General features: G+C 37.8%; 1 protein-coding gene across 1 annotated transcript; it reads left to right on the forward strand.

Annotated features, from left to right (window-relative positions):
• The first annotated feature begins 10,593 nt into the window (after positions 1–10,593).
• LOC115964707 lies at positions 10,594–11,043 on the forward strand. Its single transcript, XM_031083968.1, has one exon. The coding sequence runs from the start codon at positions 10,594–10,596 to the stop codon at positions 11,041–11,043; it is 450 nt and encodes a 149-aa protein (XP_030939828.1).
• Positions 11,044–16,465: the final 5,422 nt, after the last annotated feature.

Below are 16,465 nucleotides of genomic sequence, written 5' to 3' on the forward strand. Positions count from 1 at the left end.
CTCTATTTTATTTTATTACCAATCCAAGGCTAAGAAAAATGTTGTTTTTCCTAATCTAATATGGATAAATAAAAAATCTTGATTCTTGAGTTCAGAAGTCTGGTTACATGTGGGGAAGGTATTAGGCACCCCACAACGCCTGTCTGTGGACAGTCCTTTGTTCTAATAAAATCATAATTTTCGGACATTGGCAATTGAAAGCGAGCTATTGGCATTAGGTTTTAGGACTTTAAATTGTAAGGTTGAATTTAATCAAACATCTTGTTGGATTTATTCCGTACCAAATTTGCTTGTAATTTAGTAATTAGTAACCCTGTGTTTAGGTGGGAATCATGTAAGGGTAGTGCATGAGAGAGTGTGAAGAAATGCTCAAGGCTGTGTAGTGAAGCAGCGACTCACGACTGGATCTCGCGGGTGGCTCGCTGCTTGCAAGCCACCAGAAGATGCACATGAGTGAAGCATGTAGAGAAACTAAACCGTCATGCCAGCTGTAGAACTACAGGACAAAAAGTCCAAACTGGCCATTCAGTTAGCTCGCAGCTTGGACTCGCGACTCAGTCAAGTCACGAGACCAAGTCACCAATCCACTCTGTTTTGGAAAAACTAACTTTTCGCGTTCCTTTCTCACTCCAGTATAAATACCCCTTATACCTGCAAAATATTGAGAGCTTCCAGAGAGAATTTTGAGAGAGAAACCTTGAGAAAAACAAGATTGACTCATCCACAATCTTTACATAGTGACTCTTCAAATTCCTCAACTTTCACCCTCTCCCATTGTTACATCCTTGAGAGGTACATTAGCCAAAACCTTTTCTCACCATACCCATATCTATGAGAAGCCTATTTGGTACTTGGGAAGTAGTTAGGAAGGGACCAATTGATATTGGTTGATGCTATGGGTTATAGCAGAATCCAGTAAGCTAAAGAAGACAAAGGTTCGGCATAACCTCGTTGGAGCAATAAGCTTGGAGGGCTTAGGTACACTAGGTAGATTAGGCTTGGAGGGTCTTCTACTATTCATATATCCCAACTTTATTCTTTAGTGGATTATTGACCGCTTGGAGGGTGGCGAAAAGGTTATACGCCGAGGGCTTCGGTTTCCTCTTCGATAACACATCGTTGTGTTGTCCTTGTGTTTGCATCTCTCTTCCCTTAATCTTTGCCATTTAATTTCTGCTATGAATGTGATTTTATTTGGTTTAGATTGTTTATCAATTCTGTTATAAGCTTATGTTCATTTTCCGCACATATATTGTTTGATAATAAGCTTGAATTGGTAATTTGTAAATTGGGGGTCTAAACGTTCAAGGGTGTTTTATACACATTTTGAACTTTCATAAATGAATTGGGCTTTAAGGTTTGGTTTCAAAAAGGGTGTGGTCTCAATTGATGCTTCCCTTGTGTTTTTGGAATCAATGCCAAATTTCCACAATGAAATTTCGGCAACATTTCGCCTTATTTTTGTGACAGAAATTCGGCAATGCTTTGCCTTAAGTGCGTTATAGCACACAAAATGCTATCCTCACCAAGCTTTAGTCTTGAGAATACGGCAATGAGGATGCCCCACTTTTACGGCGAAAATCCAACAGAGTTTCGCGTTTGGTGCACTATGGCGCACCGGCAAGGTTTCATGCTTGTGTATATGGTGCGTGCCAACATGCTCATGCTAGTAATTGTTATTATTATCAAAAAATATTTTTTTGGTTTTTTTTTTTTTATAGTAATTTACACTACTTTTTTTTTAGAGGGTATTACATGCTACTTTGTTTCCCAATATCCTAAAAAAAAATTAATTTCTCATTGAAAATGTATCGGTAATTAGTTTCCCTATTTAATCCAATAACCTCATCTCTCATCTACTTTCCCATCATTGTTGATTAATTGAAATTTAATTTAAAATAATTTTTTATACAAATTTATAATACTTGGTTTATTCAAAATAATGATAATCTTATTCTAGACACTCGATTTTGCACCCATGATTTAATCAAGGAAAATGACTTGAGTGACCAATCATATACCCAAAATTCATGATTGCATTACATGTATTAATTCATTCATTGCATATCATAAAAATGATCTTGAGGTTCTAACAGTTGCGACGGTATGCCCGGTTTCCAAATCGAACCGTCGAATCGAAAGATATCGCATGATCAAGTTTGCACGGTCAGCATGCATTGTGTCTAGGTAGAGTCGACCACGCATGATTAATTTAAATTAATTTTTATTGGTTAAATAATTAAAATTAATTAAATAATTTTGTAATTGGTTGATAGTTAGTGCCAAAAATAGGATTGCTTCCATGGGAATAAAGGGGTAATTGGATAACAATAAAATTATGGATAATCTAGACTTTATCAAGATCTATTTTAGAGTAATTATCTACAAAATAATTGTCTGTAAGTCCAGCTCAAGAAAACCTAAAAAAGGAGTCCAAAACGCACCCGAACTTGAAAGCGGGATTGGCACCCTTCGGCACTTTTGGAGTGTCAAACGGCACTTTCAAAGTGCCGAAGGGCACATATTAGTGTTTTGGCCCAACGGCATTCAGGTGATGTTAAAACACATCCTTTTCAATTTTTTAGCAATAAGGACGCATCCTAGTTCATATTCTGATCGTCTAAGTTATTATTTCGAGTCTCCCAACCTCTATAAATAGAGACTGGATCTCAAAATTCAGTACACTTTTTTACGCTTTCAAATTTCCTCTTTTTCTAACTCCTCTTCTGATATTCTCTCTTACATTAAAGAGATTCTAGAGGCTTTAGTCTTAAGAATACTTTTTTGTAAGCAAGGATTTTTAGGTTTCAAAGACAATTGCATAAATTTCTTTGAACCCTAAAATATTCTCTCGAGAAAAAGAGTACGTCCATGTAAAAGGTAGTTTTTTTTTTACTTCTTCTTCTTCCATCTCTTTTAATTTTACGATGCATGAATAAATATGTGTTTAGTTTTGATTTTGCAATGCTCATCTCATATGTTGTCAGTATTTTCTTTATTAGAATGTGTTTATGATGTTTTTATTGTTAAGATCTATTTTTTTATTTCAAAAACTGATTTGCATCTTCATTAGATGCAAATTTGATATTTAAAAAAAAAAAAAAAAAAAAAAAAAAAAACAAAAAACTGGTTTGTTTCTTCTTTAGATATAAATCTGATTTTTTTTTTTAAATCCAAAAAACTGATCTACGTCTTCTTTAGATATAGATCTGATTTTTTTTTTTTTTTTAACAAAGCAGATTTTGAAATAAAAAAAAGTCATGAGTAGTTTCGTTTGTTTGTTTAGTGCATGTAGCATAGGTTTATTTCATGAATAAAGTCCTCTTCTCAAAAAAATCCTTTTCTTGTTTTTTACGCATATAAAAACAGATCTGATTTTTCCTATATACAAACCTAATTTTTTTTATTATAAAACGGATTTGATTCTTTTTAATACAAACCAAAAACCAAGTTTTCTAGTTTTCAAAAACAGATTTGATATTTTTTTTTTAAAAAAGCAAAAGACTTTGTTTTATTTAATAAACACATATCTGAATTTTTTTCTCCAAAAACTTTTTTTTTTTTTTTTTTTTTTTACATTTACAAAAACAGGTTTGATTTTTCTAAACCAAATCAAATTTTTTTTTTTATCACAACACAGATTTGAATTTTTTAACAAAGAAGAGGATGCATTCATAAATAGACTTATGTGATTTAGTTTTTTATTTGTGCAACATATCATTCATGTCATGCATAAAAGGGTACATCGGCCATGAGAGTTTAGAAGACCAGACTCTGTCTGGGCGGAATGGGTGCCTAACACCTTCCCATTCTGTAACCTAGCCTCCAAATTTAGTGTCTTTGGATAGGTAGACCTAAACTTTATCTTTATTTTTTTTATTTTGGATAGATTGTAACTAAGACAAAAAGCCTTATATCTTTGGTAGATTGTAACTAGGACCCAAAGTCATGTAATATTCGATTTTGTACTTTTTTACTCAGTCAATGAGAATGGAACAATTCAATCATGTAAAGTTGTATTTAATTTTTTTTCTTATTTTTTTATTATAAAAAAGTAAGTGGCACCTCCACACCACTTACCCAAAAAGAGAGGTGCCCTAAAAAAGTACCTAAATCTCTTCTTTGAGAGCACCATGGAATTTTCCAGGTCTCTCATAGTGACGACTTCACTGGGGATGTCGAAGGCTAAGCTTCATATTAGACTTAAGTGACCAAATATGTACCCTTGTTTTGCATGGTTGCATGATATTGTTGTTTGTTTGTTTATTTATGTTTGTTGAGATGTTTTGTGATATGTTGTTGTATGATATTTTGTTATATGTATTGTTTGTTAAAAACATTCCTTAACTGTCATAGTGTGTGCCATCAAAGCCACAAATATGTATGCACCCCTTTCAACAACATGTGGTGGTAGTAACTATGGATCACCGGTCTTCATTAGATTCAGGTACCCAGTGGCGAACTCACCAACTCATAGCCTAAAGTCACTGGATCATTTCTTGTTGACTGTAAAGGATAAACCATGCTGTTTGGACCAACACAATGTTCATTACATTACAAGTTGGGAGGTGTAACGTCCTAGCTATGGGAAACAATGAAACAACAAACCCACCCTACAACGTAATGACTTGGAACCTACCCTTAGGCCGGTCCATATTGAAGTTGCATTGCATGTTGTGTGTGTTTGTTTGGTTGATTGATTGATGTGGATGGAGACTTTGCTTTGATTAACCTGACCAAGCCTATCATTAGGGGAGAATTTGGTCAAGATCTGAAGGAAGGCTGCAAAGAAGACCTAAAGGTTGACACTCAAGCCAGTAGCTCCAGTTCCAAGCCTATCACTCCCATTACGGTACTGAAGCCTGTAAGCATAGAAGCTACTCCACTGCTGCAACATCACAATCCCATCTTCGACCTACAAAACAATTCAAGCCACAAGAAGTTTGAAGCTCCTAACCCTATAGCAAAAAAGGGAGAACATCCGAACACCAAGGAACCCATGAACACTCAAGAGCTTCTCAACACCATGGTAGCTAGTCCGATCGAGCTGAGGGAGGACATGAACCTTATAGTGCAACAGTTTCAGAATCTAAAAAGTAACCAAGAGGAGAACAAGACTGACCATGATCCACCAACCATGGAGAGTGAGAAAAAGATCAACGAAAGAATGAAAAAAATGGAAGAGATGATTAGAAAAGCTCATAAGATGGAAGACCTCATGGACTATGACTCCCTCTCACTTTTCCCTAATGCGAGACTACCTCCCAAGTTCAAGATGCCGATCTTAGATAAGTTTGACGAGACCAGTTGCCTAAAGCCCCATCTGAAGATGTATATGAAGGCTATGTAGCCCCTAGGTGCGACTGAAGAAGTACTTTCTCAAATGTTCCAAAACAATATGACCGGAGCTGCTCTTAGGTGGTTCCTCAACCTAGATGATGCTAGAGTAAGATGTTAGGAGGACATCTACCGAGAGTTTCACAAGAAATACAAATACAACATAGAAGTGGACATAACAAGGAGAAATCTCGAGACCACGAAGCAAGAGCCGAAAGAATCCTTCTCTACTTTCATTACCAAGTGGAGAGCCAAGGCAGCATAGATGATGAATAGGCTAAGTGAAGAAGAACAGTTAGCTATGGTTGTAAAGAATTTATTACCTGTATACCATAAGTACTTGTTTGCACAATACTTTCCTAATTTTAAAGCTTTGATTGCTGCTGGAACCCAGATTAAGGATACAATAAACAATGGTACTATAAAAAATGATGACCCACCAAGGTTTAAAAAGAATGTAGGACCTAATTCTAAGGCTGCAAAAGTTTCTAATATCCATAAAAATGATCCTTATCAACTAATTGCACCCATTGCACCTGTACAAGTATCAGAAGGGCCTAGACCTAGGAGGGAGTTTCATGAGTTGTATATGCCTATCAGCCAATTGTTTGACGAGCTGAAAGTAAAAGGGCTATTGAAACCCTTAGACCCAAGACTAATTCCAAATCCTTTACCCTTAGGATTTGATGTAAATAAGAGATGTGTTTACCACCAAGGCCCTGGCCATGATACTGACAATTGTTTTAGCCTTTTGTCATGCAATTCAAAACCTAATAGACAACAAAGTGATTGCACCACCTACAAGGCCTAGCATCACTAATAATCCCTTACCCAATCACAATTTTAGGAGAGGACCAAGGATTAATTTCCTGATGACCGAAGAGGAAAGTAAAGAAGACCCGTCTGACCTGATCTATGACCTACCCGAATGCTTTATGATGACATGGGAAGAACTGATGGATAGGACATCCACCACCACCACAGGATATGATATGGAATGAAGAAGTACCAGAAACCAAAAATTACTCAACATCCACAAATGGGGAGACACTTCAAACCCTAATCAAACAACCTAATGCCTACAAATAGGGGGAGACACTTCAAACCCCAATCAAACAACCCAATACCTACAAATAGGGAGAGACACTTTAAACCCCAATCAAACTACCAAGCATCTACAAATGGGGAGAGACACTTCAAACCCCAATTAGGGAACCCAACATCCACAAATGAGGGGAGACACTTCAAACCCCAAGATACCAATCCTAATGACCCAACAAAAATTGCCCACATCACAAAAGGGGAGACACTTCAAACCCCCACATTTGGAGACAGACAACCCAGTAGAAGCCTTAAATAAATCTACCCAACAAACACCCGCTAAAGAAGATGAGGTCCTTAAGCAACTACAGAAGACACAAGCCAACATATTCTTATAGGGTTTACTCATGGCCTCATACAAACACCGTCAAAACCTGGTAGACCTTCTTAACCAAATTCAAGTCCCTACAACCACAACTTCCCAAGATTTGAATGCCATGATTGGGTCCATAAGTAGGGAACTTACTATTTCCTACTCTAACAAGGATCTAACAAAGAAGGGGAAGCACCACAACGACCCGTTACACATTACTGTAGATGCCAAGGGGAAGAGGATACCGATGGTTTTAATAGATGATGGAAGTTCCTTAAACGTGTGCCCTTTAAAGACTGCAAGTTGCTTAGGTCTAAGCATTGAAGACTTTATGCCTACTGACCAGCATGTGAAGGCATATGACAACAATAAAAGAGAGGTCTTGGGAACTGTAACATTGGAGCTCACTATAGGGCGATAATCAAGAAGGTGGAATTTCAAGTCCTGAACATAGCATTATGCTTCAATATGCTCCTAGGGCGACCGTGGATCTATAACACAAAGGTCGTACATTCCTCCCTATATTAAAAGTTTTAGTTTCCACATGAAGGAGCTATTGTGACCATATATGGTGATACTTTGACTGTGCCTAAACCCATTTTTGGTATTGATTTTGAGAAAGAGTCTTTGACCTTGGATGGCTTTGAGATTGAGAGACCTGGCTTTGAAATGAGAGAAGAAGAAGTGGAGAAGATCCTGATGGACTTTGCTCCCTACAGTAACAACATTGTGGTAGCAATGATGAGAAGAATGAATTACCTTCCAGGGATGAACTTAGGGAGAACTGTAAAGAAGCCTACAATTCAAGTCTCAATGATTACCACCACCACACCACTTTTTGGACTAGGCTATAAGCCCACTGATGATGATTTGTTAGAGATGAAGGTGAGAAAGATGGCCCAAGCCAAAGCTAAAGCAAAAGGACTTCCTTGACCCCCGGAACCCTTAAAGCCTTATAATCCTACATTGAACAAAAAGTTTGTTAAAGCTGGAGATAGTCAACACTATTGGGGATTCCCTAAACCAAGATTTGATCCTATGACGAGGACAATGGTGCCTAGGTTTGAGATACTACTTGATTGCAATAACAAGCTTCTGGAATTGAAAAAGGAAGGTACAACTTAGGTTCCTACTTATTGGGCTAATTACATGGACCTTAATGCCATGACTACACTCCTTGGAGATGCCATCTGCAATATAGAATAAGAAGAAGAATATTGGGAGGCTTGCTAGCATGAATTGTAGTGCCCGAATGAACTAAGAGCCAATGATGAAGATGAAGAAAGGGGAGCAGCCCCTAGTAACGATGATGAAGGAAGTAATGCCAAAAGTGATAGTAGTAGCAATAGCAGCAGCAGTGCCGGTGGACATAGTGATGAGGACAGTAACAACAATAGTGAGAGCAACAACAGTGAAGACTATGATAGCCAATACAGTGGCAATGATTGGGGTGAACCCCCCAGTGATAGAGAAGATGAAGACGTAGAGCTTTACTATGAAGAATATGATGATGATGTAGACTACTATGATGAAGATATCGAAGATGATGCCGAAGCTAACAGGTGGAGTGACACTGATAGTAACCAATACAGGCTGATAAATGTATTAGAAGATGCAAGAGAGGAGGTTGAACAAGCCAATAATATGGACTATAATGATTACCCCTATGGGCGCCCCTTAGATTGGAGCTGTACACTGATGTTAGCTCAAGGTTTGGTCCTCAATAGGACAAGCATGGAAGAGAGATTTTAGAGTTAGGGTTATATTACGATTCAAAACCTAGCTCACTGACCTCACATACTGAAGAAGAGGATGATATAGATGCTAGATTGGCCACTCTAGACCAAAATCTGATGGTCCACAGTCTTAGAATCCTAACACTTGAGAATGCTGGAGGTAATAATGAGGGGATGGAAGGAGGCGAGTCAGAGCATCTCCCTTAACACACCTACTTGGGCAACAAAAGGAAGCACGATTTGTTTGATGAGTGGATATGCTTTTGTGACCGACAAGCCCACAGATATGGAGATTGATGATGAAGCCACAGATTATATGGATGAAGATCTTGCAGTACTGATGTTTAGGGAAGAAGGAACTTACTAGGAGCCATCTACCATCGTTGAAGCCACGACTAAGTTGAAGCCACGACTAAGTTGAAGAATTGGGCATGGGAGGGAGCCACCCACCCCATGGAGGACTCCGTAAAGAAGATCAAGACCATCTAGTCAGTCACTCTTGCCAAGAAGATCAAGACCATTGAGCCAGTCACCCTTGCCAAAAACATTGTTTCTGTCCCTATTGAGTCTATTTCTACTAGTATTTCTATTCCTGTTAAGTTTGTTTGTGTTAGTATTCCAGTTGAATCTGATTTAGTTAAGTCTATTGAGTCTGTTAAGAACTCTTTTCCTTATAATATGATTGCTGATTTTGCTTATTTGTTGGTTTTGAATGTTTTTATTTATGAAATTGGTAAAGAAACTCTTAATAATAAGGAATTAAAATAAGGAGATCTAGAACCCATAAAAGAAGAAACCCAACCCATTAACCTAGGAACTAATGATGAACCTAAAATGATACAAGTGGGCAATACCCTAACCATTTCTGAGAAAGATGCATTAGTGGCATTGTTGAAAGAGTTTAAAGGGGTTTTTGCATGGTTATACGAAGACATGCCTAGGATTGATACAGATATAGCACAGCATTGCATTCCAATAGATCCAACCATGAAGCCGGTCAAGCAGAAATTGAGAAGGATGAAGCCAAAGTGGACTTCTATGATCAAGGAAGAGGTTGAGAAACAATACAATGCAGGATTCCTCAGGGTGGTCAACTATCCAGAATGGTTAGCTAATGTGGTTCCAATACCAAAAAAGGATGAGAAGGTTAGAATGCGTGTAGATTTTCAAGATTTGAATAAGGCCAGCCCAAAAGATGACTTTCCTTTGCCTCACATTGACATCCTGGTTGACAACACAGCAGGTAATGCTTTGCTATCATTTATGGACAGATTTTTAAGGTACAATCAAATTAAGATGGCTCTAGAAGATATGGAGAAAACCTCATTTATTACTCCATAGGGGACATATTGCTACAAGGTCATGCCATTTGGCCTTAAAAATACTAGTGCTACTTACCAACCTGTAGCCACCACTTTGTTGCATGATTTGATCCATAAAGAAGTAGAGGTTTATGTTGATAATATGATAGTCAAGTCCAAGGACCGTGAAGCGCATATACCGGCTTTGAGAAAGTTCTTTGAAAGAATTTGGTTCTACAAATTGTGGTTGAATCCAAAGAAATGAACTTTCGGGGTCACATCCGAAAAGCTATTTGGGTTTATTGTAAGCCAGAGGGGAATAGAAGTAGATCCCAAAAAAATCAAGGCCATTGTAGAGATGAAACCTCCAAGAACTAAGAAGGAGATCCAAGAATTTCTAGGGAAGATATAGTACATCAGCAGGTTCATAGCTTAGCTCACCATGACATTTGAACCAATCTTCCAACTACTTAAGAAGGAAGTTCCTACAGTGTGGAATGAACAATGCCAAGAAGCCTTTGAAAAGATCAAGAATTATCTAATGAAGCCACGAATACTCATCCCACGGGTACCTGAAAAGCCATTATTATTGTATCTCACCACTACAAATACAGCAATGGAGGCTCTACTTGCTCAATACCTAGAGGAGACTAGAAAAGAGAATGCAATTTACTACATTAGCAAGAAAATGCTGCCTTATGAGGAAAAGTATTAACCACTAGAGAAAACATGCATAGCACTTGTATGGGCAACCCACAAACTCAAACATTATACGCTTGCCTACAAGGTCTTGTTGATTGCAAGAATGGATCCTTTGAAGTATTTAATGGAAAAGCCTGTGCAAGATAGGAAGACAGCCAAATGGGTCTTGCTTTTGTCAAAATTTGATATTAAGTATGTAACTCAGAAATCTGTAAAGGGGAGAGCAATTGCTAATCACTTAGTCCATTGTTCACCAGAAGAGGCTGAAGAAATCCAAGGAGACTTTCCAGATAAAGATATCATGGGGATTAAAGTAGAATCATGGAAGATGTACTTTGATGGAGCAACAAATCAAAATGGAAGTGGAATTGGAGTTCTCTTAATTTCTCCAAAAGGGACACACATCCCATTTTTTGGTAGGCTTAACTTTCCTGCCACCAACAATGCCACTAAATATGAAGCTTGTATCATGGGACTACAAGCAGCACTAGGCCTAGGGGTGAAAGGGTTGGAGGTGTATGGAGACGCAGCCTTGATCATCTGCCAGATTTAGACTAAATAGAAGATCAAAGAAGAAAGGCTGATGCCTTATCATGAATGTCTTCAGAGGTGGGCCTCGAAATTCAGTAAGATCCAATATCAATATGTGCCAAGGATACATAATCAAATTTCAGATGCTTTAGCAACCATGGCATCCATGATGGACAGACCTAAGGAAGATGAAGTTAGGCTAATAATGGTGGAACAAAAAGAAGAACCAACTTATTGCATGACAATAGAAGAGGGTAAGGAAAAGAATGGGGAAGGTGAATGGTATTTAGACATCTTACAATATCTCAAGGATGGGACATACCCACCATTTGCAGACAAGAATGACCAACTGACCATCACGAGGTTGTTTACTAATTACATTATTTGTGGTGAAAGGCTTTACAGAAGATCATATGATGGAATTCATCTCCTTTGTGTGACTACCAAGGAAGCACAACAAATAATTGAAACGGTTCATGAGTCAAGCTATGGGCCACATATGAATACACACATGTTGTCAAGGAAAATAATGAGACAAGGTTATTACTGAACTACTATGGAAGCCGACTATGTGGCTCATGTTCAAAAATTCCATCAATGCCAAGTCCATGGGGATCTAAAACACATGCCACCTATGCCATTACATACCATGACATCACCCTGGCCATTCTCTACATGGGGGATAGACATTATTGGGAAGATTCACCCAACAGCATCTAGTGGCCAAGAATTTATACTCGTAGCCATTGAATACTTCACTAAATAGATAGAAGCCGCCTCATACAAGGTTCTGAATTCAAAGAAAGTTGCTCAATTCATTTAGACAAATATCATTTGTAGATATGGGGTACCACATGAAATTATCTCTGACAATGGGCTGCATTTCAAAGGAGAAACAGAAAAGCTACTGCGATAGTTCCACATTCAGCACCATAAATCTTCACCTTACAATCCTTAGACTAATGGAGCAATTGAGGCTGCTGATAAAAATATAGGGCGAATCTTGAAGAAGAGTACAAAAAATTACAAGGACTAGCACCTACAATTGTCCTATGCACTCTGGGGGTGTAGAACATCAATTCGATCTTCCACAAAAGCCACTCCTTATTCATTGGTTTATGGGATGAAAGCAGTTCTTCCTATTGAAATGGGTGTCTGTTTGCTAAGGACAGTATTGGAAAGTGAAATCCCTGAAGTAGATTGGTTGCAAAGCAGGTATGACCAGTTATGCATGCTGGATGAAAAGAGACTCAAAGCCTTGTATCATATTCAAGGTTACCAAAGGAGGCTTAGGAAAGCTCTTGACAAGAAAGTAAGAACCAGAGACTTGAGGTTGGGGGATTTAGTGTTGAAAGAGATCTGAGCCCTAGTTCAAGATGCAAATGGGAAGTTCAAGCAAAATTGGGTAGGTCCATACATTATCAAGCAGATATACTCCGAGGGAGCAGTAAAGTCGACAGATTTAGATGCAAACCCTTTCACTGAGCCAACCAACGTGGATCAATTGAAGAAATACCACGTCTAAGGTGACAATCTCAAAGCACTATGTCTAAAATGGTTGTAAATTATGTCATTTCCCTTCCAAGGTTTCATAAAAAAAAATTTAAAAAAATAAAAAAATAAAAAGAGGTAGGTTGAAAACCCGAAAGGGTAACCTATGCAAAAGGAGAGTAAAAAAAAAAAGAAAAGTGAGAGAGCCTGCTAGGTTGAAAACTCGAAAGGGCGGCCTAGGCAAAAGTTAAGGCAAATAAAAGAAAATCAATGAACTACGTGATGACCTGATCCTTCTACAAAGGGGGTACATAGGCAACCATGCATTGGTCCGATCACAATTTCCCAAAACCACCATTTTCCCATTAAACAAAATTTTCCAAAAATCAACCATTCCATTAAACCATGTCATTACACAAAATCCAAGAACCCAAACCATAAATCAAATCATTAAAAAAAAACCTCAAGAACCTAAACCCTAAATCAAACCATTAAAAAAATAATAATAATAAAATAAAACCTCAAGAACCCAAACCCTAAGCCAAACCATAAAAAACCAAACCCCAAGAAGATGAACCTTAAACGAAATCCTTAACTTGTAAGTCCTAAATAATTCCTAAACATAAGAAAATAAATGTGTTCAGAGCCAAAAATAAGAAGGTCATTTTGTCTTCAGCTTCCTTGTTAGCAATCTTGTCCACCAACCAGTTAGAGTATTCTGTAGTCATCCTATGAAAGTGAACCTTGACAAAAGACTAATCCACTCGGTCAACCATCTCTAAGCCCAAAAACATGTTCCTTATAGAAGCAGGATTTGTGTCCACAGAAGTGAAAGGTCTTCTTCTTTTTCCACCAGGCATTCCTTGCTCATATTGGAATTGCCTCAAGAGTCTATCAACCTTATAGAAGGTGGCCCTCCGCAATCCAACAATGAAAATGTGATCCGATCCTAGAGACCGCAATAGAGGGGGTAGGCACTTCCATTAATAACAGTTCCATCAAATTGAGGCACTAGATTTCTTGTTCAAAAACTTCACCCAATCACTCTCAGTTTGGCACTCAATTTTAATGACAACCCCGTTAAGAAAATTGCTAGGACCATAATTACCAGTTGTAGGCCTAGCAATCATATCTAGTCGTTCCATTAGCCATATTTGTAAAGCCAAGGGACTCCCAAGAAAGTTTTGAGACTCTTCACCATGAAATACAACGTCGAATCCTAGAAGAGTTTCTGCCAATATCAGAGAAACAGGATTATCACCATCCTTAATTTGACTCATAACACTTATGGCTCGTGCATCTACAAAACCATGCCTTCTAGAGCAAAGCAAAAATTCTCCCACGAAGCAAAAAATTTTCTTGCTTGGATCATAGCCCAGAATAGAAGAAAATTCTTCTTTTGTGGGACAGAGTTCAATAATTTAAACCGGACCACGTGATCATCAGAATCTCAGAATTTCACAGCAACACGAAGGAAGTCCCACTTGATTTTGAAATTCCTCAAAACCTTAATTCCCTCTAGTTTATAGGCTGTAAAATTGGTCATGGTACTGAAATCAAAGCTACGAACCCATCTGTTGATATCATGAATTGTTGAATGTGAAAAATTTTGTTTGTTTGCCATAGATGACTTTTTCTTGTGATTATTGTGTTTTGCTAACCTTGATGCAGAGATTTGTTGCAGGAAAGACCACTAATGTAAGCTACATCAGTTCCTAATCAGGTTTTAAATAGGTTTTGAAGAGTTTGTAGCTGAGTAGGAAGTGTTTCACAGTCACACATGAAGAAAATATTTTTCAAAAAACCCGAAAATGCAAAACACATGTCCAAAAAGTGTGAAGAGTTGGCCCACCACGGTGTAAGCATGGTGGTGTGACCAAGTGCCATTCAACGCACTAAAAGTCCGAACAGCACTCCTCAAACGCTAAATGGCACTTAGCCCCACCAACGTTCATTCATGCAATTTTATTCAATTTTGCATTTTTAGGCAATTTTTTTTAGGACCGTTAAACACTTAGAAAGTTTTTTTTTTTTTTTTTTTGGGTTAAATTAGGGCATTCAGACATGCCTAACTTATTTGTTTTCAAAATATCATCACCTACATTATGATTTTCCAAAATTGACCAAATCAAGATTTTTCCAAGCTCAAAAATACATATCTCAAACTAGGGGCATTTGACCATGCCTCATTCATTTAAAAAAAAAAAAAAACCATCATCATCATCTTTTCATAAAAAATCAAGATTTCAAAAAATCATGCATTCATTCCTAAACTAGGGGCATTCGGCTTCGCCTCATTCAAGTAAGTGTAAATTCCATTAGAATTGGTTAAGATAAGTTTAAATTGGTACTACAAGACTTCATCAGGTGAATTCTAAAATTGTCTCATTTAAAGTTCCAACAAGATCAAAAGCAATTCAAAGGACAAAGAGCTAAAGGCTAAAATTAATACAAATTTATCTAAGAAACACTTCTTCTTGTTTTGCAGGAAAAATTAAAAATACAAATCAAACATCATTGGGACTCCGAGTTCGCCCGCATGAAGACCTCCTTGACCTACCACTAGAGGAACCACCTTCAGTATTTCCCTCTTGACTTGCATAGAATCGAGGATCATACTAATGGTTCTCAAGTTCAAGGTTTCTAATCCTTTCCTCCAAAGTTCTTCTAGTGGAATTAGCCGCTGCCATTCAACCCACCTAAAAAGTCAGCAAAGTCAAGTATTAGGTCCATTAGCAAGAAAAGTCCAAGCAAAAGACACTTAGAAAGCATCATTGCATACCCAGCTCACTTCATTGATCACATATCGAGAAGACTGAGTACGAGCCAATAGTTGCAAGCCTCCGATCATCTGCATACTTTCCTCCACAAGATCAACATCAGCCTGAAGCATAAATCTACTAGATCATGAGCCATCCAACCAGCCAAGAAGAAATAAGGACAAGGAACTAAAAAATTCAAGAATACACCGAATCGGGCCAAGGGACGTTTGGTGTGTACTCTGGCCTATCCAAAGGCATGGAACTATATGTTCCATTAGGATTCATCACTTCATATTGCCATGCCAAAAAATGGGGATAAGTGTCCATGAAAGAACCAGAAGAGCTACCAGCATGGTGAGGAGAGGGAATCTCTTCCTCTCCCTCTCCCTCTTCCTCTCCTTCAGAAGATGGAGCCTGAAAAGTCCAACATGCAAATATTGTCACCCAACAAAAATATGGAAAAGTAACATACAAGATAAAAATTTGACTTTAGAAAGGAAGGGAAATACCAATGTCACAGAAATGCCAGTCAAACAACTTTGCAATTAAGTTTGAATAAATTCAGAATAAGTCCCTAGTACTCCTGAAACAACATGGCCAACACAAGCTCGAGCAATCTCTTCATTAGTTAGAAGGTCAGCAAATCAGATGGAGGGACAAGGAGGAACCGGAATTGTTCTAAGAGGGTACACATGTTGAACTTGAGGCAACACCCGATCACCAAGATACCAATACCTCTCATGCCCACATTCAAACAATACTTGACGGCTATTCAGCTCCAAAGCCCACTCACACTCATCATACTCCTCACTGTTGGGGTTTATGTCCTAAAATCCAATTTATTAGCATGTCATAAATAATTAAATTATTTAATTATATGAGACTATTTATAGATGAACTAATGGGACATTATTTTAGTCCATGAGATGCATAGTATGTGATTTATGTAATTTAGTCACAAAAGATATAAATCACAAGTTCTTTGTAAACTCAGAATTTTAGTTCGGGTCGATGATGAAATTGGGCATTTCATCTGCGAAGACTATAACATATCAACTAAGATGATTTGTCTTGATCATGGAAGTGGAGACTTCTAGTTGGTATGTTGATATGTTTTAAGAGTTAAGACATATTAAACTGGACCGCTGTGAGATTTATTATTCTCCTAACGGCTGTCAAATGAATAATAAA

This window comes from Quercus lobata, chromosome 10 (genome assembly GCF_001633185.2).
Source record: "Quercus lobata isolate SW786 chromosome 10, ValleyOak3.0 Primary Assembly, whole genome shotgun sequence".
Taxonomy (NCBI): Eukaryota; Viridiplantae; Streptophyta; class Magnoliopsida; order Fagales; family Fagaceae; genus Quercus; species Quercus lobata.

Excerpts from the sequence above, each read along its gene's own strand:
- LOC115964707 (XM_031083968.1), top strand. The coding sequence starts at position 10,594 with ATGGATCCTTTGAAGTATTTAATGGAAAAGCCTGTGCAAGATAGGAAG.